The sequence below is a fragment of the Anomaloglossus baeobatrachus genome, chromosome 8 (genome assembly GCF_048569485.1).
Source record: "Anomaloglossus baeobatrachus isolate aAnoBae1 chromosome 8, aAnoBae1.hap1, whole genome shotgun sequence".
Classification (NCBI taxonomy): Eukaryota; Metazoa; Chordata; class Amphibia; order Anura; family Aromobatidae; genus Anomaloglossus; species Anomaloglossus baeobatrachus.
The window spans coordinates 217,808,148-217,832,011 of record NC_134360.1 but is presented as its reverse complement, the minus strand read 5'-3'; the positions used below and the strand labels follow the sequence as shown (position 1 = coordinate 217,832,011).

Here is a 23,864-nt window from a genome sequence, read left to right as displayed (position 1 = left end):
TCTCCCCTGGACCTTTCTCCTGGAGCCGGACCCTTGAGGTGGAGATTGGGGCTTTGTCTCTTCTCCCCTGGACCTTGCTCCTGGAGCCGGACCTTGTAAATGGTGATTGGGGGCTTGGTCTCTTCTCCCCTGGACCTTGCTCCTGGAGCGGGACCCTGTAAATGGGGATTGGGGGCTTGGTCTCTTCTCCCCTGGACCTTGCTCCTGGAGCAGGACCCTGGAGGTGGGGATTGGGGGCTTGGTCTCTTCTCCCTTGGACTTTGCTCCTGGAGCCGGACCCTGGAAGTGGTGATTGGGGGTTGGTCTCTTCTACTCTGGACCTTGCTCCTGGAGCCGAACCCTGGAAATTGTGATTGGGGGCTTGGTCTCTTCTCCCCTGGACCTTTCTCCTGGAGCTGGACCCTGGAGGTGTGGATTGGGGGCTTGGACTCTTCTCCCCTGGACCTTGCTCTTGGAGTGAGACCCTTGAGGTGGGGATTGAGGTCTTGGTCTCTTCTCCCCTGGACCTTGCTCTTGGAGTGAGACCCTTGAGGTGGGGATTGAGGTCTTGGTCTCTTCTCCCCTGGACCTTGCTCTTGGAGTCAGACCCTTGAGGTGGGGATTGAGGTATTGGTCTCTTCTCCCCTGGACTTTGCTCTTGGAGTGAGACCCTGGTGGTGGGGATTGAGGTCTTGGTCTCTTCTTCCCTGGACTTTGCTCCTAGAGCCGGACCCTGGAGGTGGTGATTAGGGGCCTGGTCTCTTCTCCCCTGGACCTTGCTCCTAGAGCCGGACCCTGGTGGTGGGGATTGGGGGCTTCGTCTCTTCTCCCCTGGACCTTGCTCCTGGAGCCGGACCCTGGTGGTGGGGATTGAGGTCTTGGTCTCTTCTACCCTGGACCTTGCTCCTGGAGCCGGACCCTGGTGGTGGGGATTGGGTGCTTCGTCTCTTCTCCCCTGGACCTTGCTCCTGGAGCCGGACCTTGTAAATGGTGATTGGGGGCTTGGTCTCTTCTCCCCTGGACCTTGCTCCTGGAGCGGGACCCTGTAAATGGGGATTGGGGGCTTGGTCTCTTCTCCCCTGGACCTTGCTCCTGGAGCAGGACCCTGGAGGTGGGGATTGGGGGCTTGGTCTCTTCTCCCTTGGACTTTGCTCCTGGAGCCGGACCCTGGAAGTGGTGATTGGGGGTTGGTCTCTTCTACTCTGGACCTTGCTCCTGGAGCCGAACCCTGGAAATTGTGATTGGGGGCTTGGTCTCTTCTCCCCTGGACCTTTCTCCTGGAGCTGGACCCTGGAGGTGTGGATTGGGGGCTTGGACTCTTCTCCCCTGGACCTTGCTCTTGGAGTGAGACCCTTGAGGTGGGGATTGAGGTCTTGGTCTCTTCTCCCCTGGACCTTGCTCTTGGAGTGAGACCCTTGAGGTGGGGATTGAGGTCTTGGTCTCTTCTCCCCTGGACCTTGCTCTTGGAGTCAGACCCTTGAGGTGGGGATTGAGGTATTGGTCTCTTCTCCCCTGGACTTTGCTCTTGGAGTGAGACCCTGGTGGTGGGGATTGAGGTCTTGGTCTCTTCTTCCCTGGACTTTGCTCCTAGAGCCGGACCCTGGAGGTGGTGATTAGGGGCCTGGTCTCTTCTCCCCTGGACCTTGCTCCTAGAGCCGGACCCTGGTGGTGGGGATTGGGGGCTTCGTCTCTTCTCCCCTGGACCTTGCTCCTGGAGCCGGACCCTGGTGGTGGGGATTGAGGTCTTGGTCTCTTCTACCCTGGACCTTGCTCCTGGAGCCGGACCCTGGTGGTGGGGATTGGGTGCTTCGTCTCTTCTCCCCTGGACCTTGCTCCTGGAGCCGGACCCTGGAGGTGGGGATTGGGTGCTTCGTCTCTTCTCCCCTGGACCTTGCTCCTGGAGCCGGACCCTGGTGGTGGGGATTGAGGTCTTGGTCTCTTCTCCCCTGGACCTTGCTCCTGGAGCGGGGCGGCCTCAGCAGCTGCTCTCTCCTTAGCATTAAATGGCGGCTGCTGTTGACTTTACTGCGGTTATAAAGCAGCGTCTGTGCTGAAGTTTATAGTCCGCGTCCTCATCTTATGTGCACATTAGTGAAAGCTCGTCAGTAAATTTCCCGCTCCTGGTGAAAGCTCGTCAGTAAATCACACCGCCCTTTCCGTTTTATTCTCTGTGTATAATTCTTCTTTTCGAGGAGCCGGTCCCGACCCTCCAAATAGCTGAATTAACATCTCTCCATTTCTTCACTATTTACTGCATTTCTTTACATTTACAAGCGCAAAATGGGTCATCAATGCGACAGCTTTCTGCTAAGAGATGAGGGGCACAAATCTAAAGTAAGTGCCCCCTCCATCAGCTAATTAGACCGCTCCCAATAACTCTTGTGTCTGAGCTTCCAACTAACAGGGATAGTTTACTGGAATAAGAAACATGGTAGTAAAGTAACATTCCTGATAAACACAAAGCAGCGACAATAATGTACCCCAGAGCTGCACTCACTATTCTGCTGGTACAGTCACTGTGTACATAAATTACTGAACCTGAGTTTACCTCCTGTATTATACTCCAGTGCTGCACTCACTATTCTGCTGAAGCAGTCACTGTGTACATACATTACTGATCCTGAGTTTACCTCCTGTATTATACTCCAGAGCTGCACTCACTATTCTGCTGGTGCAGTCTCTGTGTACATACATTACATTACTGATCCTAAGTTACCTCCTGTATTATACTCCAGAGCTGCACTCACTATTCTGTTGGTGCAGTCACTGTGTACACACATTACGTTACTGATCTTCAGTTACCTCCTGTATTATACTCCAGAGCTGCACTCACTATTCTGCTGAAGCAGTCACTGTGTACATACATTACTGATCCTGGTTTACCTCCTGTATTATACTCCAGAGCTGCACTCGCTATTCTGCTGGTGTAGTCACTGTGTACATACATTACATTGCTGATCCTCAGTTACCTCCTGAACTATACTCCAGAGCTGTACTCACTATTCTGCTGGTGCAGTCACTGTGTACATACATTACATTACTGATCTTGAGTTACCTCCTGTATTATACTCCAGAGCTGCACTCACTATTCTGCTGAAGCAGTCACTGTGTATATACATTACTGATCCTGAGTTACCTCCTGTATTATTCTCCAGAGCTGCACTCCCTATTCTGCTGGTGCAGTCACTGTGTACATACATTACATTACTGATCCTAAGTTACCTCCTGTATTATACTCCAGAGCTGCACTCACTATTCTGCTGGTGCAGTCACTGTGTACATACATACATTACTGATCCTGAGTTACCTCCTGTATTATACTCCAGAGCTGCACTCACTATTCTGCTGGTGCAGTCACTGTGTACATACATTACATTGCTGATCCTCAGTTACCTCCTGTATTATACTCCAGAGCTGCACTCACTATTCTGCTGGTGCAGTCACTGTGTACATACATACATTACATTACTGATCTTGTGTTATACTCCAGAGCTGCGCTCGCTATTCTGCAATGCGGTGCTGTTATTTTCAAGTATGTTCTTCACTGTTCTCCACATTTTATTGTTTTCCTGTTGATGGCGGTGTTGATACTGAGTGTCTTCTCCGATCTTCCTGCAGGGTGAGGGTCTCCGCTCGGATTATATATTACATAGATTATTTGTGTCGCTCCTGTGAGTCTTTTTGGAGGGTTCGGGGCAGACGTTTTCCTCCTTGTGCGTCGTCTTGTGGGTCGGTATGTGACTGTTCAGACACTGGTAATCAGAGCCGTCACTGCCGGCCGTCATCTTCCTGCTCCAGGCCACAAACAGATTATCACCGGAGCGGGCTCCTTTGTATCCTCGCAGCCGGTGCGGGGGCCGAGGTGGGGGCTGGCGCGGGGGACCCCAGTGCAGGAGGTAATTTAATATGAGGAGGATGCAGTCGGGTGAGAACTTGGAAGCTTCGTCTTTGTGAGGAGTAAATAAGTAGATGGAGCCGGCGAGTTCTGAGGGACGGAGCCGCAGAAGATTGAAGAGGTGGGTGCCGGAACCTGCGCGGCGTCTTTTCTTGCCTCGTTGTGTCTTGCAGGCCGCCTCAGGCTGACTCTGTGTCTCCTGGAGAATGACAGCGGTGTGACACCGAGAAAATAATTACTAACACATCTCCCTGACTGCAAACAGCTCCTTCTTCAGCATGTGAGCCCCAGCCGCGTCCACGACCAGTGCCGTGTGGTGGCTGCCGGCCCCTGTGAAGTGGCCGCTGCTCGCCCTCAGGCATCAGTGGAGGAATATGGAGAGGTGCGACATGTGCCGCCACCTGTAGGGAGGATCTGCGAGGAGAAACGTGTCGTAATGTCCATACCAGTGCCAGGCCGCCAGTGTCACAGCGTGGCCAATGTCCGCCACGTCTGCACAGCCACAAACCTATGTGGTACTGTCATGGATTGTCTGAATGTAAGAACTATCCAGTTGTTTAGGCAACATTTCTGTTTTGCCAAATAAAGTTTCCGGCGTTAGTGGCCAACTCTTCTCCACTAGAGATGACACGTGGCCATTAGAATTCATGCCTCCATGTGGACGAAAGTCCGCACGTGGATCAGCTGCAGCCAACAGTGACAACTTACCATTGCCACAAGAACGAGGGAGCAATGGACCTCGTCAGGGTAATTTATCCTATAGAAGGAGGCCTATGCAATCATTCCACTGAAATTGTATCTTTTTACGTGACGTCATTAGGTAGTGTTCACACTAGAAACTGGATACGCAGCGATGTTTCTGTGTGGATTTTCCAGATTGAAATTCGCTCTGTATTACAGACTTCTGTGAAATCTGCAGCATAATGTGAGCGGCGCCGAGGTTTCCACATCCGCCGGCGTCAGTTCTCGCTGCAGATATTTCTCCTGGTGTAATGTGCCCGACATAGTGCAGAACGTGCTGCCGAAAAACGGAAACTTCATAACAATTCTATGTTGTGTGGATTTACCCTCCCCAGGTCCCACGCTTCCCTCGCTGCTGTCCCAGGCTCTTCTCTGGCTGCAGTGGTGATTTCACTTAGATAGCGCTGCAGCCAATCACTAAGCTGAATAGCTTTTGCCATCTTTTATTGTCAGAGCTGGTGAGGTCAGTGATTGACTGCAGCCAAACAACAGAGACCGTGGCAGTGGTGGAGACAAGGGCAGGATGTGGGGAGAGGAAGGCTGATTTTCTATAACTGACTCAGCGGATGTGGACGTTTCTCTCTAGCTTTCCATGGCGTCCACCATTGGTACCGAGTCATTGAATGAACCGGATTCCAGTGTAGTCAATTGTTGCAGGTTCCCCGACTTCCCCCCACGGTTATTACCTCGCCGAACTCCCACCACCAGTGGTCGGGACCTCGCCAGATTCCCCCCATGGTCGGGACCTCTCCAGCCTTCCTTGCAGTCAGGACCCCTTCCCGGACCCCCAAGACCCCCCCCCCCTCTGCGGTCGGGACCTTTCCGGACTCCTACCCTCTCCATCACACCCCCAGCCCCCCGGACTCGCCCCGCGGTCGGGACCTTCCCGGCCTTTGCCCCCCCGGACTCGCCCCGCGTTCGGGACCTTCCTGGCCTTCGCCCCCCCGGACTCGCCCCGCGTTCGGGACCTTCCCAGCCTTCGCCCCGTGGTCGGGTCCTCTCTTGTGGTGGCCGTTCTCTTCCCAAGCCTTGCATTGTCTGACCCTCTGATCTTATAGGACTTTCCTCCGTGGATCGGCCATCTCTGCGGATTTCCTGTACGTTTAACCCTTTTTTCTGGTTTTGATCCCCACAGATCGGGTGTAGCTGCGCTTTCCTCTGGTTTGTGTGTATGGGAGCTCGTGCAATGTCCCCCGCGATTACTGTAGGGTGCGCGGCCGATCCTCGCAATTACTGTAGGGCGCGGCCGTTTCTCCGCTGTGTGAGCCCCCTGTGATGTCAGAGGTTAGGACTTGCTCGGTGTACTTCATCTTCTTGGATCTTCTCGTTTTCCTCCTCGTAGTAATTTTGCAGGTCGTATAACATTCTTTATATAGTGACTTTCTCCCTAGGTCCTGGTCCCTCGTCGTGCACCCCCGTTCCACCGCCCTCTCCCTCCGGTGAGTGTAGGTGTGATGTGAGGATGAGTCCTCCGGAGCTGAGATCCTGACGCTCCCATTCATTAGCGCTGGCTGACAGCAGATTGAGCCGGTGCGCGGCTGGCTGTCATGTCTCCTCTTCACGCAGTGATATTTCCAGCTGACGCTCCGCTTATAGACTTGTTGTACCGTGACAAGGTGAAATAAATAAAGCTGGAGTCGTCCTGTCAGCGGCTCGGTAATAAGCCGCATCTCATTATGACCGTGTTGTGGTAATTATTTATTTGATATGAGGCTGTCACTATAGGCAGTAAACATGTGTATTGTGCGCGGAGCCGGCGATGAATCCGGCCGCAGATTGGGGACAGAATGAGAAAAAACAACCGTAATTTAACACAAGCGGACGAGATCTCTGACAACCACTCAGAACTGTTTGTCCCGACACGTCAGACGCCACCCGGCAGCCGGATCATTAGCAGCTCTGCTCTAATGCTACTTACCTCTAGAGAATTCTTGTGCGGATTAGCAGCGCCGTCCCCGGTCGTCAGACGTGCGGAGCAGAGGCCCTGTCCCCGGTCGTCAGACGTGCGGAGCAGAGGCTCTGTCCCCGGTCGTCAGACGTGCGGAGCAGAGGCCCTGTCCCTGGTCGTCAGGTGTGTGGAGCAGAGGCCCTGTCCCCAGTCGTCAGATGTGCGGAGCAGAGGCCCTGTCCCCGGTCGTCAGACGTGCGGAGCAGAGGCCCTGTCCCCAGTCGTCAGACGTGCGGAGCAGAGGCCCTGTCCCTGGTCGTCAGGTGTGTGGAGCAGAGGCCCTGTCCCCAGTCGTCAGATGTGCGGAGCAGAGGCCCTGTCCCCGGTCGTCAGACGTGTGGAGCAGAGGCCCTGTCCCCAGTCGTCAGATGTGCGGAGCAGAGGCCCTGTCCCCGGTCGTCAGACGTGTGGAGCAGAGGCCCTGTCCCCAGTCGTCAGATGTGCGGAGCAGAGGCCCTGTCCCCGGTCGTCAGACGTGCGGAGCAGAGGCCCTGTCCCCAGTCGTCAGATGTGCGGAGCAGAGGCCCTGTCCTCGGCCATCAGGTGTGCAAAAGAGCAGCTCCGTCCCTAGCCGTCAGGTGTGCGGAGGAGCAGCACTGTCCCTGCCGTCAGGCGTGCGGAGGAGCAGCACCGTCCCTAGCCCTCAGGCGTGCGGAGGAGCAGCCCCGTCCCTAGCCCTCAGGCGTGCAGTGGCGTGGCTCTGTCCCCGGCCGTCAAGCGTGCAAAGGAGCAGCCCTGTCCAGTGCCTTCAGGCGTGTGGAAGAGCAGCACTGTTCCTGGCCGTCAGGCGTGCGGAGTAGTGGCGCCGTCCCTGGCCTTCAGGTGTGCGGAGAAGCATCACTGTCCCTGGCCATCAGGTGTGCGGAGGAGCATGACTGTCCCTGGCCGTCAGGCTTGCGGAGGAGCAGCCCCATAGCTGTCCGTCAGGCGTGCTGAGGAGTGGCCCTGTCCCCAGCCATCATTCGTGCTGAGGAGCTGCTCTGTCCTCGGAATTTATTTGTGCAGAGGAGCAGCCCTGTCCCCGGCCGTCATTCGTGGTGAGGAGAGGCGCTGTCCACGGCCATCAGGCGCCCTGAGGAGCGGCCCTGTACCCGCAGTCAGGTGTGCGGAGGAGCGACCCTGTCCTCTGCTGTCAGGTGTGCGGAGGAGTGGCCCTGTCCACTGCCGTCAGGTGTGCAGAGGAGCGGCCCTGTCCACTGCTGTCAGGTGTGCGGAGGAGCGGTCCTGTTCTCTGCCGTCAGGCATGCAGAGGAGCGGCCCTGTCCCCGGCCTTCAAGCGTGAGGAGGAGCAGTCCTGTCCCTGGCCGTCAGGCGTGCGGAGGAGCGGCCCTGTCCTCTGCCGTCAAGCGTGCGGAGGAGTCGCCCTGTCCTCTGCCCCAGGTGTGCGGAGGAGCGGCCCTCTCCTCTGCCGTCAGGTGTGCGGAGGAGTCGCCCTGTCCTCTGCCGTCAGGTGTGCGGAGGAGCGGCTCTGTCCTCTGCCGTCAGGTGTGCGGAGGAGTCGCCCTGTCCTCTGCCGTCAGGCATGCAGAGGAGCGGCCCTGTCCTCTGCTGTCAGGTGTGCGGAGGAGTCGCCCTGTCCTCTGCCGTCAGGTGTGCGGAGGAGCGGCTCTGTCCTCTGCCGTCAGGTGTGCGGAGGAGTCGCCCTGTCCGCTGCCGTCAGGTGTGCGGAGGAGCGGCCCTGTCCTCTGCCTTCAGGTGTGCGGAGGAGTCGCCCTGTCCGCTGCCGTCAGGTGTGCGGAGGAGCGGCCCTGTCCTCTGCCGTCAGGCGTGCGGAGGAGCAGCCCTGTCCTCTGCCGTCAGGCGTGCGGAGGAGCGGCTCTGTCCTCTGCCGTCAGGCGTGTGGAGGAGCGGCCCTGTCCTCTGCCGTCAGGTGTGCGGAGGAGCGGCCCTGTCCTCTGCCGTCAGGCGTGCGGAGGAGCGGCCCTGTCCTCTGCCGTAAGGCGTGCGGAGGAGCGGCCCTGTCCTCTGCCGTCAGGTGTGCGGAGGAGCGGCCCTGTCTGCTGCCGTCAGGCGTGCGGAGGAGCGGCCCTGTACTCTGCCGTCAGGCGTGCGGAGGAGCGGCCCTGTCCTCTGCCGTCAGGCGTGCGGAGGAGCAGCCCTGTCCTCTGCCGTCAGGTGTGCGGAGGAGCGGCCCTGTCCTCTGCCGTCAGGCGTGCGGAGGAGCGGCCCTGTCCTCTGCCGTCAGGCGTGCGGAGGAGCGGCCCTGTCCTCTGCCGTCAGGTGTGCGGAGGAGCGGCCCTGTCCTCTGCCGTCAGGCGTGCGGAGGAGCGGTCCTGTCCTCTGCCGTCAGGCGTGCGGAGGAGCGGCCCTGTCCTCTGCCGTCAGGCGTGCGGAGGAGCGGCCCTGTCCTCTGCCGTCAGGTGTGCGGAGGAGCAGCCCTGTACTCTGCCGTCAGGCGTGCGGAGGAGCGGCCCTGTCCTCTGCCGTCAGGCGTGCGGAGGAGCAGCCCTGTCCTCTGCCGTCAGGCGTGCGGAGGAGCAGCCCTGTCCTCTGCCGTCAGGTGTGTGGAGGAGCAGCTGCCGTGTCTTGAGGCTCCAGATTCGGCTTCATCTTTGGTAATGTGTGTGATGGCGGCCGAGGAGCTGATGCCTGGGAGGAGTCTGCTTCTCTTCTGTCGTCGCACGGCCTCATCTGGTGGTGAAACAATGGAGCGCAGGGATCGTTAGCCCCCGCTTTGTGGGTGGAATCACCAGTTTTGGTCATGTTACACTTTTGTGTGTTGATTTTGAAAAAACAACATGGAAATTGTTTGTCGTTTTTCGGTGACACTGTGACCCTGCATGATTCTACTCCCGTCACACGCAGAGCTGCAATCACAATCTGTTGTTTGCTCAAATTGAGAAAACTCAAGATATTTTACATGAAAGCTGAACTTTCTTCATTGGTGGCTGTGGATGAAGCCCCAGATGCAGTCGTCACTAGAGGGAGCTGAGGAGCACTCTGCAGACTGCTACTGCAGCGCTGTCGGACCGCTCATCCTGCCGCCCCTCGTAGGCACACGATCGCCATGTGATCCTTATGGGGAGTGGGGACCATGCAGTGCTCTCTTACTCCCCCTAGCGGTAATCGGCCACAGCACACTATTTTAGTGCTACATTTGTACAGGTGATTCGGATCAGCGCACGATACGGGGCCACCGTGGATTAAAGGACTCCCGACACACAGAGGCACTAACGATCGCAGTGGAGGTGGCAGCTTTCAGGACCTTTTAAATGCAGATTATATTTTCTTCCATCCATTTTCGTTTCAAAAAGTGGAAAAATAATAAAGGAAAGTTTTTTTTATCTTATTCAATATTTGTTTCCATTCCTCACAATTTTTAGGATCTCTGCTGGCTGTTAGTGAGTGGAAACCTTCAGTGTTGCTGTGCAGAGGCCGAATTCCTCAGCTGATGGCTTGTTACATTTGAATCTAGTATAGACAAACATCTGATACCAGTGCTTTGCGAAAGTATTCAGCCCCCTTGAATTTTTCAACCTTTTCCCACATTTCAGGCTTCAAACATAAAGATAAAAATGTTTAATGTTATGGTGAAGAATCAACAAGAAGTGGGACACAATTGTGAAGTGAAATGAAATTTATTGCTTATTTTAAACTTTTATAAAAAATAATAAACTGAAAATTGGGGCGTGCAATATTATTCGACCCCTTTAAGTTAATTCTTTATAGCGCCCCCTTTTGCTGCGATTACAGCTGCAAGTCGCTTGGGGTATGTCTCTATCAGTTTTGCACATCGAGAGACTGAAATTCTTGCCCATTCTTCCTTTGCAAACAGCTGGAGCTGAGTGAGGCTGGATGGAGGCGTTTGTGAACAGCAGTTTTCAGTCTTTCCACAGATTCTTGATTGGATTCAGGTCTGGACTGTGACTTGGCCATTCTAACACCTGGATACGTTTATTTGTGAACCATTCCATTGTAGATTTTGCTTTATGTTTGGGATCATTGTCTTGTTGGAAGACAAATCTCCGTCCCAGTCTCAGGTCTTTTGCAGACTCCAACAGGTTTCCTTCAAGAATGGTCCTGTATTTGGCTCCATCCATCTTCCCATCAATTTTAACCATCTTCCCGGTCCCTGTTGAAGAAAAGCAGGCCCAAACCATGATGCTGCCACCACCATGTTTGACAGTGGGGATGGTGTGTTCAGGGTGATGAGCTGTGTTGCTTTTACGCCAAACATATCGTTTGGCATTGTGCCCAAATAGTTCGATTTTGGTTTCATCTGACCATAGCACCTTCCTCCACGTTTGATGTCTCCCAGGTGGCTTGTGGCAAACTTTAAACAACACTTTTTATGGATATCTTTGAGAAATGGCTTTCTTCTTGACACTCTTCCATAAAGGATCGTTTTGTGCAGTGTATGACTGATTGTTGTCCTATGGACAGACTATCCCACCTCAGCTGTAGATCTCTGCAGTTCATGCAGAGTGATCATGGGCCTCTTGGCTGCATTTCTGATCAGTCTTCTCCTTGTTTGACATGAAAATTTTGAGGGACGGCCGGGTCTTGGTAGATTCCATTTCAATATGATCTCTTGCACAGTGCTCCTTGGGATGTTTAAAGTTGTGGAAATCTTTTTGTAACCAAATCCGGCTTTAAACTTCTCCACAACCGTATCACGGACCTGCCTGTTGTCTTCCTTGGTCTTCATGATGCTATCTGCGCTTTATTCAGAACACTGAGACTCTCACAGAGCAGGGGCATTTATAGAGAGACTTGATTACACACAGGTGGATTATATTTATCATCATCAGTCATTTAGGACAACATTGGATCATTCAGAGATCCTCAATGAAATTCTCGAGTGAGTTTGCTGCACTGAAAGTAATGGGGATGAATAATATTGCACGCCCCAATTTTCAGTTTATTCTTTTTTACAAAAGTTTTAAATAAGCAATAAATTTCGTTCAACTTCACAATTGTGTCCCACTTGTTGTTGATTCTTCACCATAACATTAACATTTTTATCTTTATGTTTGAAGCCTGACATGTGGGAAAAGGTTGAAAAATTCACGGGGGCCGAATACTTTCGCAAGGCACTGTTCATTGTAACAGAGCGATCGCTGGAGAGAGTTCGGCTCATGTTCTCACTGCCTGCGGGGATGCCTCTTGGATAGTGATGCACGGACCCGGACTGTCAAAGTCTAGATCCCCGCGGTTTCAAAGGTGCCCGGGTTTGAGTTTGATTCGGATCCAGCACTTGAGAAATTAAAAAGAAAAATTAAATTAAAAAATTTAAAAATTAAAAAAAGCGAGTGCTTCATACTTACCTAGGTTCTGTCGTGGCTGTACACTGCTCCCGCTCGGCTGTACACTGCTCCCGCTCGGCTGTACATTGCTCCCGCTCGGCTGTACACTGCTCCTTCGGCCTCCATGAGCCGCTCCTCATTGCTCATACATATGCACTGCTTTCCCCGCCCACCGGCTGTTCTGGCGTCTGTGATTGGTTGCAGTCAGACATGCCCCCGGCCTGTGTGACAGCGGCTGGCTGCAGCCAATCACAGGCACTGTATGCGGGTCAGCATCACGGTATAAAAATAAATAAAACAATTGGTGTAGAGTCCCCCATATTATGATACCCAACAGAGATAATACGGCTACAGGCTGCACCCCCCTGGCCTGCACTGTCACTGATAAACTGCTGCACATCTATTCATGAACCAGGAGGCCAGGATGAGCAAATCTGTTCATCCTGAGCCTCCTTTTTTATGAGACGTGCAGCACTCCTCTGTGAGGAGTCCACTATAATCCTCCTGTCCACTACAATCATGCAAGCCCCCCCCCTTCTATTATAAACATCTCCATGCCCATGTGGGCTTAGAAATAGAATGTTTTTTCTGCCTCGATAACATCAGGCTGCATTTTGAACACGCCCCCATCAGGTGACAAATTACATCATGCCTGCAATGAGCCTGTACATTCTAGGCTCACGGTAGATGCTATAGTGTATGGGCATCTTCAGTAAGGCTGCTTTCACACATCCGGTTTGTGCTGAGCGGCACAATCCGGCTCAAAAACATATGCAACGGATGGGGCGAAAAAAACCGGATCCGTTGCATAAGTTTTTCCATGCGGCCCGTCCGGTTTTTGACGGATGCGGCTTGATACTGAGGATGCGCAGTACAAAAAAACGCATCCGGAGGCCGGATGCGTTTTTTGCCGCAGGACGCCGCATCCGGCGTCCATAGGCTTGCATTATGAATCGTGCCGGATCCGGCGCGATGCGTTTTCTTTCGCTGCACCAAAAAACGTGCCAGGCAACATTCCATCCGGCTGCCGCATGGGCTAAATATGCCGCATCCGGCAAAATCCGGATGCAACGCAAGGCCATGCGGCACAATACGGCGCTAATGCAAGTCTATGCGGGAAAAAACGCAACCGGCGGCAAAAAAAAAACCGGTGGCGTTTTTTCTGCAGAGCGCCGTATTGTGCCACACGGCAAAAAATGGATGTATGAAGCCTTACACTGCTTTCTTTGCCCACCAGCCGTTTTGGCCCTTGTGATTGGTTGTAGTCAGCTGACACTCAGGCTGGGGGCGCGTCTGACTGCAATCAATCACAGGTACCGGTGGGCGGGGAAAGCAGTGCATGTACAACAGTTTTTAATCTCCAGATTCTGATCCCCATAGACTTACATTTGAGCCGGATTCTGGACCAGATCTGGATTTAAAAACAAAAGAAAAAAAACAGGGACCCTCCAATCCTGGTTATTTGCGAGTCCTCTTATCTCTACTCTTTGATGACAGCAAATCACACCAAGCAAAGATCTTAAAAATGGTGATAAATAGAGTAATGCAAAATTGTAGAATAAATCCAGATCACCCTGTGATGAATTGGCGGCAATACAATTTTTTTTTATGCTAAAAGACTTAACAACTGCACTTTATTCTGTTATATTGGAGAGATTTCCAAGTCCCTCCTTGTAACCCCTCTGGGGTCTCCAGGCCTCACCCCTCTGGGGCCTGTGGACATCAGCCCTCTAGCCCTCACCCCTCTGGGGTCTCTGGCCTTCTCCTCTGTGAGGCCTCTGGCCTTCGCCTCTCTGGGGCCTCTGGCTCTCGCCCCTCTGGGATCCCGCTCTTCGCCCCTCTAGGGCCTCCAGGCCCGACTTCTCTGGGGCCTCGCCCCTCTGGGACCTCCTGGCCTGATCCACCCTGGGGCCTCCTGGCCTTACCCCTCTAGGGCCTGTGGGCATCAGCCCTCTGCCCCTCGCCCCTCTGGGGCCTCTGGTCCTCACCCTTCTGAGGCCTCTGGTCCTCGCCCCTCTGGCCATCGCCCCTATGGAGTCTCTGGCCATCGCCCCTCTGGGGCCTCTGGCCTGACCCACCCTGGGGCATCTTGGCCTCACCCGTCTGGGGCCTGTGGGCATCAGCCCTCTGCCCCTCGCCCCTCTGGGACCTCTGTTCCTCGCCCCTCTGGGGCCTCTGTTCCTCGTGCCTCTGGGGCCTCTGGTCCTCGCCCATCTGGGGCCTCTGGCCATCGACCCTATGGAGTCTCTGGCCATCGCTCCTCTCGGGCCTCTGGCCTGACCCACCCTGGGGCCTCCTGGCCTCACCCCTCTGGGGCCTGTGGACATCAGTCCTCTAACCCTCACCCCTCTGGGGCATCTGGCATTTGCCCCTCTGGGGCCTCTGGCCCTCTTTCCTCTGGGTAGTCTACCCCTCACCCCTCTGGGTCCTCTGGCCATCGCCCCTCTCGGGTCTCTGCCCTCGCCCCTCTGGGGCCTCTGGCCCTCGCCCCTCTGGGGCCTCTGGCCCTCGCCCCTCTAGAGCCTCCAGGCCTGACTTCTCCGGGGCCTCCGGCCCTTGCCCCTCCGGGGCCTCCGGCCCTCACCCTTCTGGGGCCCCTGGCCCTCGCCCCTCTAATGTCTCACTCCTCGCTTCTCTGGGGTTTCCTAGTCTTGCCCCTCTGGGACCCCCAGGCCTGACTTCTCTGAAGTCTCCGGGCCTCGCCCCTCTGAGGCCTCCGGGCCTCGCCCCTCTGAGGCCTCCGGGCCTTGCCCCTCTGAGGACTCCGGGCCTCGCCCATCTGAGGCCTCCGGGCCTCGCCCCTTTGAGGCCTCCGGGCCTCGCCCATCTGAGGCCTCCGGGCCTCGCCCCTCTGAGGCCTCCGGGCCTCGCCCCTCTGAGGCCTCCGGGCCTCGCCCCTCTGAGGCCTCCGGGCCTCGCCCCTCTGAGGCCTCTGGGCCTCACACCTCTGGGACCTCCGGGCCTCACCCCTCTGGGACCTCCGGGCCTCGCCCCTCTGGGACCTCCGGGGCTCGCCCTCTGGGGCCTCTGGCCCTCGCCCCTCTAATGCCTCGCTCCTCGCTTCTCTCGGGCTTCATGGCCTCGCCCCTCTGGGACACCCAGGCCTGTCTTCTCTGAGGCCTCCTGGCCTTGCCCCTCTGAGGCCTCCGGGCCGTGCCCCTCTGGGACTTCTGGGTCTCGCCCCTCTGGGACCTCGCCTCTCTGGGACCTCCGGGCCTCACCCCTCTGGGATCCTTGGGCCTTACTTTACTGGGGCCTCCTGGCCTCACCCCTCTGGGACCCCCGAGCCTGACTTCTCTTGGGCCTCCGGGCCTCATTTTTTTGGGACCTCCGGGCTTCACTCCTCAGGGGCCTGTGGGTGTCAATCCTGTTGGACCTCTGCCCCTCATCCCTCTGGGGCCCCTGGCCCCTCATCCCTCTGGGGCCTCTGGCTCCCACCCCTCTGCGGCTTCTGACCCTCACCCCTCTGCGGCTTCTGGCCTTCACCCCTCTGCGGCCTCTGGCCCTCACCCCACTGGGACCTTTTGGCCTAACCCCTCTAGGGCCTCCGGCCCTCACCACTGTGGGAGCCTCTGGCCCTCACCCCTCTGGGTTCCCCGGGTATCACTCCTCTGGGGCCTCCTGGCCTGACTTCACTGGGGCCTCTTGGCCTCACCCCTCTGGGATCCCCAGGCCTGACTTCACTGGGGCCTCTGGGCCTCACTCCTCTTGGGAATCCATCCTACTCGTGTCCTTAGCCCCTGCTTTGGGGGTGAGGATGGGCCATTTTTGGGAAGGGCAGCATACAATAAATACTCTAATCTCTGTTGGATCTGTGTCTCCGTTTGGAGGGTCACTAGTGTTGGATTCCATCATCCATCGCTGTCACCGACCCCCACTACAACCCTCAGCACGGGGGGGGCGGGCGGGGGGGGGGGGGCGGGCGAGGGGGGTGCATTGGCAGCAGATGGATATTAACCCGCTGTGATTAGTTGGTGGCGGCGACATTAATTTTTGATACACTGAGACCACCTGAGAGATGGAATTCAATTACTTCTCCGTCCACCGCTTCTCTGGCGTTTTATTTCCAGCAGAACCTGTTGAGATTCGCCAGCCTTTATTTGTGCGTTGACCTCCAGGATAATTAGGGTTAAATTGATAAGCTATCACCTCGCTGACACATTTTATCATCCGCTGTTTGCACGAGAGGATACAATACAAAGGGGGGGCTGTAATTTGTGCTGCGCTGTCACTCGCAGACCCCAGATAAAGGTGTCAGCGCTCAGATAACGGCCCTTTCTGCCCACTATTGTTATACAATTAGTGCCCCTCCCCCTCCTGGTACCTAACGCCGTATTTCACCCCATGCCATCCTGGGATAATGATGCCCTGCTAAGTGTGAGCCGAGATAGCGCACAATGGCTCCTCATCCATCACCATATCCGCACTTAAGGAAAGTGATAAGAGCGGGTGAGCTGCATTCATCACTGAGGCCGCTGCATGTGGAGAGCCCCCCATTACCGGGAAAGAAGCAAAGTGTTACCACTACTGAGGAACCAGCGTCGTCCTCTGCCCCGGGCACCATTCTCCGCCCAGGGCGCTGAGCTTTATGTATAAGGTTAATATCCAAGGAGCTGAAAGGTAAAAGCGCGCCGTAGAGAGAGCGCACCTGAGAAGGAGCGCCACAAAGAAAAGAGAGCGAGGAAGTCAGAGCGTGACAGAGAGAGAGCGCACCAGAGTAAGAGAGAACGCCGGAGAGAGAGAGAGCGCCAGAGAGAGAGAGCAAGAACGTCAGAATGTGACAGAGAGAGAGCGCCTGAGAGGGAGCTCCAGAAAGAGAGCGCCAGAGAGAACGTCAGAGCGTGACAGAGAGCACCTGAGAGAAAGAGAGCAAGCACGTCAGAACGTGAAACAGAGAGCACAAGAGAAAGAGAGGGCACCAGAGAAAGAGAGCGAGCACCAGACAGGAGAGCGCCAAAGATAAAAGAGCAAGAACGTCATGTGACAGAGAAAAAGAGAGCGCCAGAGAAAGAGAGCACTTGAGAGGGAGCACCAGAGAGAGCACCAGAGAGGAGTTTGTCAGAGAGCGTGACAGAAAGGGAGGGTGCCAAAGAAACAGTGAGAACGTCAGAGCGTGACAGAGGAAGAGAAAGGGAGCATCAGAGAAAGAGAGGGTGCCTGAGAGGGAATGCCAGAGAAAAAGAGCGAGCGCCTGAGAGGGAGCGCCAGAGGGAGAGAAAGAGAGGGAGTGCCAGGGAGAGGGAGCACCAGAAAGAGAAGAAAAGTGTCAGAGAAAGAGAGCACCAGAGAGAAGGGAGCTCCAGAGAGAGAGACACAGAGGGAGCGCCAGGGAGCTGGAGCACCAGAGAGAGAGGGAGCGGGAGCACCAGAGAGAGGGAGAGAGAGGAAGACTGAGCACGAGAGAGAGAGGGAGCAACAGAGAGAGAGAGGGAGCAGCAGAGAGAGAGAGGGAAGACTGAGCACGAGAGGGAGCACTAGAAAGAGAAAGAAAGCTCCAGGGAGAGAGAAAGAGAGGGAGCGCCACAGAGACAGAAAGCACCAGAGGGAGAGACGGAGCGCCAGAGAGAGAGAGGGAGTTCCAGAGGGAGAGGTAGCACCAGAGATAGAGAAAGCGAGGGAGCACCGAGCGCGAAAGACTGAGTGCCAGAGAGTGAGGGAGCGCCAGAGAGTGAGAGTGAGGGAGTGCCAGAGAGTGAGGGAGCGCCAGAGAGTGAGAGTGAGGGAGTGCCAGAGAGTGAGGGAGTGCCAGAGAGTGAGGGAGTGCCAGAGAGTGAGGGAGTGCCAGAGAGTGAGGGAGTGCCAGAGAGTGAGGGAGCGCCAGAGAGTGAGGGAGTGCCAGAGAGTGAGAGTGAGAGTGAGGGAGTGCCAGAGAGTGAGAGTGAGGGAGCGCCAGAGAGTGAGGGAGTGCCAGAGAGTGAGAGTGAGGGAGCGCCAGAGAGTGAGGGAGCGCCAGAGAGTGAGAGTGATGGAGCGCGTGAGAGCGAGAGTGATGGAGCGCGTGAGAGTGAGGGAGCGCCAGAGAGAGGGAAAGGGAGCACCAGAGAGAGTGCGAGAGAAAGAGAGAAAGCTGCACCCAATTACATCTATCTACCTATCTATCTTACCTCTATTATCTTCCTCCCTGATCGCACATTTCCATTTCTATGTACAGTCATGGCCAAAAGTTTTGAGAACGCTACAAATATGAATTTTTACAAAGTCTACTGCTTAAGTTTTTCTAATGGCAATTTGCATATACTCCAGAATGTCATAAAGAGTGATCAGCTTAACCGCAATTACTTGCAAAGTCAATATTGGCTAAGAAAATGAACTTTAAACCCCAAAACACATTTCAACATCATTGCATTCCTGCCTTAAAAGGAGCAGCTAACATTGTTTTAGTGATTGTTCCATTAACACAGGTGTGGGTGTTGATGAGGACAGGGCTGGTGATCAGTCATGATTAAGTAAGAATGACAACACTGGACTATTTAAAAGGAGGCTGGTGCTTGGTATCATTGTTTCTCTTCAGTTAACCATGGTTATCTCTAAAGAAACACGTGCAGCCATCATTGCTCTGCACAAAAATGGCCTAACAGGGAAGAGTATCGCAGCTACAAAGATTGCACCTCAGTCAACAATCTATCGCATCATCAAGAAGTTCAAGGAGAGAGCTTCCATTGTTGCCAAAAAGGCTCCAGGGCGCCCAAGAAGGACCAGCAAACGCCAGGACCGTATCTTAAAACTGTTTCAGCTGCGGGATGGGACTACCAGCAGTGCCGAGCTAGCTCAGCAATGGCAGCAGGCTGGTGTGAGTGCATCTGCACGCACTGTGAGGCGGAGACTGCTTGAGCAAGGCCTGGTTTCAAGGAGGGCAGCAAAGAAGCCACTTCTCTCCAGAAAAAACATCAGGGACCGACTGATATTCTGCAAAAGGTACAGGGAGTGGACTGCTGAGGACTGGGGTAAAGTCATTTTCTCAGATGAATCCCCTTTTCGATTGTTTGGGACATCTGGAAAACAGCTTATTAGGAGAAGAAGAGGTGAGCGCTACCACCAGTCTTGTCTCATGCCAACTGTTAAGCATCCTGAAATGATTCATGTGTGGGGTTGCTTCTCAGCCAAGGGAATCAGCTCACTCACAATCTTGCCTAAAAACACAGCCATGAATAAAGAATGGTACCAGAATGTCCTCCAAGTGCAACTTCTCCCAACTGTCCAAGAGCAGTTTGGCGCCCAACAATGCCTTTTCCAGCATGATGGAGCACCTTGCCATAAAGCAAAGGTGATCACTAAATGGCTCATGGAACAAAACATAGAGATTTTGGGTCCATGGCCTGGAAACTCCCCAGATCTTAATCCCATTGAGAACTTGTGGGCAATCATCAAGAGACGGGTGGACAAACAAAAAGCAACAAATTCTGGCAAAATGCAAGCATTGCTTATGCAAGAATGGACAGCTATCAGTCAGGATTTGCTCCAGAAGTTGATTGAGAGCATGCCAGGGAGAATTGCAGAGGTCCTGAAGAAGAAGGGTCAACACTGCAAATATTGACTTGCTGCATTAACTCATTCTAACTGTCAATATAACCTTTTGGTTCTCATAATATGATTGCAATTATATTTCTGTATGTGATGTAAACATCAGACAAACACAATTAAAAACCAGAGGGCAACAGATCATGTGAAAATATAATTTTGTTGTCATTCTCAAAACTTTTGGCCATGACTGTACAGTATATGTGGCTTCTCTCCTGCTGCACATGAGCTCTAGGATGTTTTACCACACTTGCAGTTTGGAATGTTTAATGATTATTGTGTAATCTCGCTCGTTATTCGCTATTATTGAGGTCGTCTTCCTTTCTCCGCCTTCATTTTCTTGTGCTAATACTTAAAGCACCACTGAATTTATTTCCCTGCTGCAGTAGCTTATTTAAATCTAGATCCTCGGCCCCCGGTCTTATACTGACCCTCCGGCATCTTCATCTTCTATCACAGTTGCTCCGGCCTCTCCTTTCCAGTTTTTGACCTGCCGGATTGCTCCAGTGTTTCTTTGAGCGAGAGTAGGTCACAACTCAGTGTTAAGGCCGCTTTACACACAACAATCTCACTAGCGATCTCAGTAGCGATGTGACACGCCCAGATCGTAGTTACGATTTGCCGAGATCGCTCATAGATCGTTTTGTAGCGGTCACACGTACCCATCTCACAAACGACGCTACATCGTTCAGCGATATATTGTTTGACCAAAGCGGTCATGTGGATGTTGTTCGTCGTTTGCAGAGTGTCAAATGTAGCAATATGTCTGCTGCGTTCCAAACGACGAACAACATTTTGAAACTGAACGACGTGTCAACGATCAACGATTTTCACCCTATTTGCGATCGTATGGAGTCGCTCGTAGGTGTCACACGCAACGACGACGCTAACGATGACGGAAGTGCGTCACGAAAACCGTGACCCCGACGACATATCGTCAGATAAATCGTAGCGTGTAAAGCGGCCTTTACTGTGAGAGCCTCATTCTGGTCCTGGCCCACCCCGCACTGGCCCGTCTTGTCCTGGCCTCATTGTGACCTACTGTCAGGCCATACCCTGGCTCTCTCCTGGCTTGTGCCATCTTGGCCTCGTTCTGGCTCTGTCCTGCCCCCACCTTGGCACGTCACGTCCTGACCCCATCAACGTCCAGTCTCACCCCATAATAGACTCGACCCATTCTCGTCGTGGCCTCATTTTGGCCTCCTTGTGGCTCTGCCCTGGCCCTGCCCCCACCTCGTCCTGGTCCATCTCGTACTGTCCCTGTCATGGCCTCACCCTTGCCCTTTAATTGGCCGCCCTTGCCCCACTGTGGCCTTACCCTGACCTCGTCCTGGCCCGACCGTGAACCCGTCCTGGCCCCGCCATGGGCTCGCTTTGGCCTCATTCTGGCTCTCGTAGACTTGTATTGGATACTTGTGTCGTAACTTCTGACTTCCGGACAGTCAGAAGTTACAATCACAAGATGTCTCTGCGGGACAATTGTGACGCCGTATAAAGGTGAAGATGTCAAAACGTTAGTATATGACGGGGCAGGACTTGGATTACAAGCGTCAGTCCAGCGTTGGCTGTCCAGTCCAACGTTCTGTCTCTGGTCCTACAGCCGCTCTCGTAGTTTGTGGCTTTCAGTTTTACAACACAGGCGTCTTCAACATGTTCTGCCACAATCTGTGTAGCTTTGTGATACCGCGACACATATACACGGACACATCCATCACTGTCAGTCTTGTGCCCACTGCCCTCGCTGTATGGCTGCCACTTGGATCTCTGTGGCACGTTCTGCAGTATGTCTCCGGGTAGATCTCTGCACTGTGGTCCATGGGTTCCAGTGGGATCTCTGCAGTATGTCTCCAGGGGATCTCTGCAGTATGGCGGCGCTGGTTCTGGTGGGATCTCTGCAGTATGGCGGCGTGGGCTTCCGGGGGATCTCCAGTATGGAGGCTTGGACTCCGGTTGGATCTCTGCAGTATGGCGGCGTGGGCTTCGGTGGGATCTCTGCAGTATGGCACCGCTGGCTCCGGTGGGATCTCTGCAGTATGGCGGCGCGCGCCCCGGGGGGATCTCTGCAGTATGGCGCCGCGGCCTCCGGTGGGCTCTCTGCAGCATGGCACCGCTGGCTCCGGGGGGATCTCTGCAGTATGGCACCGCTGGCTCCAGGGGGATCTCTGCAGTATGGTGGCGCGGGCTCCGGTGGGATCTCTGCAGTTTAGTGGCATGGACCCCGGTGGGATCTCTGCAGTATGGCGGCGCGGGCTCCGGTGGGATCTCTGCAGTATGGCACCGCTGGCTCCGGGGGGATCTCTGCAGTATGGCGGCGCGGGCTCCGGTGGGATCTCTGCAGTATGGCACCGCTGGCTCCGGGGGGATCTCTGCAGTATGGCGGCGCGGGCTCTGGTGGGATCTCTGCAGTATGGCTGTGTGGGCTCTGGTGGGATCTCTGCAGTATGGCACCGCTGGCTCCGGGGGATCTCTGCAGTTTGGCGGTGCGGCCTCCGGTGGGATCGTTGCAGTTTAGTGGCATGGACTCCGGTGGGATCTCTGCAGTATGGCACCGCTGGCTCCAGTGGGATCTCTGCAGTATGGCTGTGTGGGCTCTGGTGGGTTCTCTGCAGTATGGCACCGCTGGCTCCGGGGGATCTCTGCAGTATGGTGGCGCGGGCTCCGGTGGGATCTCTGCAGTTTGGCGGCGCGGCCTCCGGTGGGATCGTTGCAGTTTAGTGGCATGGACTCCGGGGGGATCTCTGCAGTATGGCGGCGCGGGCTCCAGTGGGATCTCTGCAGTATGGCGCCACTGGCTCCGGTGGGATCTCTGCAGTATAGCTGTGTGGGCTCTGGTGGGATCTCTGCAGTATGGTACCGCTGGCTCCAGTGGGATCTCTGCAGTATGACGGCGCAGGCTCCGGTGGGATCTCTGCAGTATGGCGGCATGGGCTCCGGTGGGATCTCTGTGGTTTGGCGGCGTGGGATCTCTGCAGTCTGGCGGCGCGGGCTCCGGTGGGATCTCTGTGGTATGGCGGCGTGGACTCCGTTGGGATCTCTGCAGTATGGCGGTGTGGGCTCTGGTGGGATCTCTGCAGCATGGCGGTGCGGGCTTCGGTGGGATCTCTGCAGTATGGCGGCGTGGGCTCCGGTCCAGTGGGATCTCTGCAGTATAGCGGTGCGGGCTCCTGTGGGATCTCTGCAGTTTGGCGGCGCGGGCTTCGGTCCGGTGGGATCTCTGCAGTATGGTGGTGCGGGTTTCGGTGGGATCTCTGCAGCTTGACTGCGCGGGCTTCGGTCCGGTGGGATCTCTGCAGTATGGCGGTGCGGGTTTCGGTGGGATCTCTGCAGTATGGCGGTGCGGGTTTCGGTGGGATCTCTGCAGTATGGCGGTCCGGGCTTCGGTGGGATCTCTGCAGTATGGTGGTGCGGGTTTCGGTGGGATCTCTGCAGTATGGTGGTGCGGGTTTCGGTGGGATCTCTGCAGTATGGTGGTGCGGGTTTCGGTGGGATCTCTGCAGTATGGCGGTACGGGCTCCGGTGGGATCTCTGCTGGTGTTTTGTGACTTTTGAGGATAGTGAATGGCGGATACTAATGGTTTCTCTCTCCCCGCAGGCTGCCCGGACAGTGCGAATATTTAGGACTGCAGGTCGCAGATTACTTCAAGCAGTGGATTAATCTGAAGAAGGTACGTTTCCTAATAAATCCCCTTCTCCTGTAACTGTATCTGTCCTCAGGGAGGCGTCCTGCAGTCAGGATTATTTGCATGGAAATGAAGTGTGTTTTTCTTGTCCCTGCGCCTCCCCGGGGACGGACAGATCCCTCCCACCCCCCAGTCCTTCTATTCTGCAGATAATGGGAGTCTGAGTACAACGGCGCCAATCATATGTCACAAAAATCACCACCTCTGATATCTCACATGAATGCGGCTCTATACCCCGATCGTGAGGCCGGTGTGCTCATTGTACACCTGGTTATCACCGTAAGCACAACGGCCTCACCAGGTCTATGTCATATGGTCTTGTACTGTAAAATTGGTTGACAGTTCTGAGCGATTCTCGCTGCCTGAAGACGACCGTCCGATGTGAGGGATTCACTGTAATCTACAACAATCACTTCTTATCCAGCACCTCCAACATTGGGAAATCCGGGAGCTTGAGCCACATTTCTGCAAACAACGCTCTAGGTTAGCACCAATGGCTGATAACAGAGAGTAATAGATTGTACTAACCTATCCTCCAGTCACCTCCCCCAGTACTGGCTGATAACAGAGAGTAATAGATTGTACTCACCTGTCCTACAGTCTCCTCCCCCAGTAATGGCTGATAATGGGGACTAATAGATCGTACTCACCTGTCCTACAGTCTCCTCCCCCAGTAATGGCTGATAACAGGGAGTAATAGATTGTACTCACCTGTCCTACGGTCTCTTCTCCCCAGTACTGGCTGATAACTGGGACTAATAGACTGTACTCACCTGTCCTACAGTGTCCTCTCCCAGTATTGGCTGATAACAGGGAGTAATAGATTGTACTCACCTGCACTACAGTCTCCTCTCCCA

General features: G+C 54.8%; 1 protein-coding gene across 1 annotated transcript in view; it reads left to right on the top strand.

Annotated features, from left to right (window-relative positions):
• ERI3 (ERI1 exoribonuclease family member 3) overlaps positions 1–23,864 on the top strand; it is a 237,226-nt gene that overhangs the window by 48,579 nt on the left and 164,783 nt on the right. Inside the window, exon 6 of the mRNA XM_075320200.1 lies at positions 22,920–22,992. Coding sequence (XP_075176315.1) covers positions 22,920–22,992 — 73 coding nt within the window. The remainder of the gene's footprint in view (positions 1–22,919; positions 22,993–23,864) is intronic.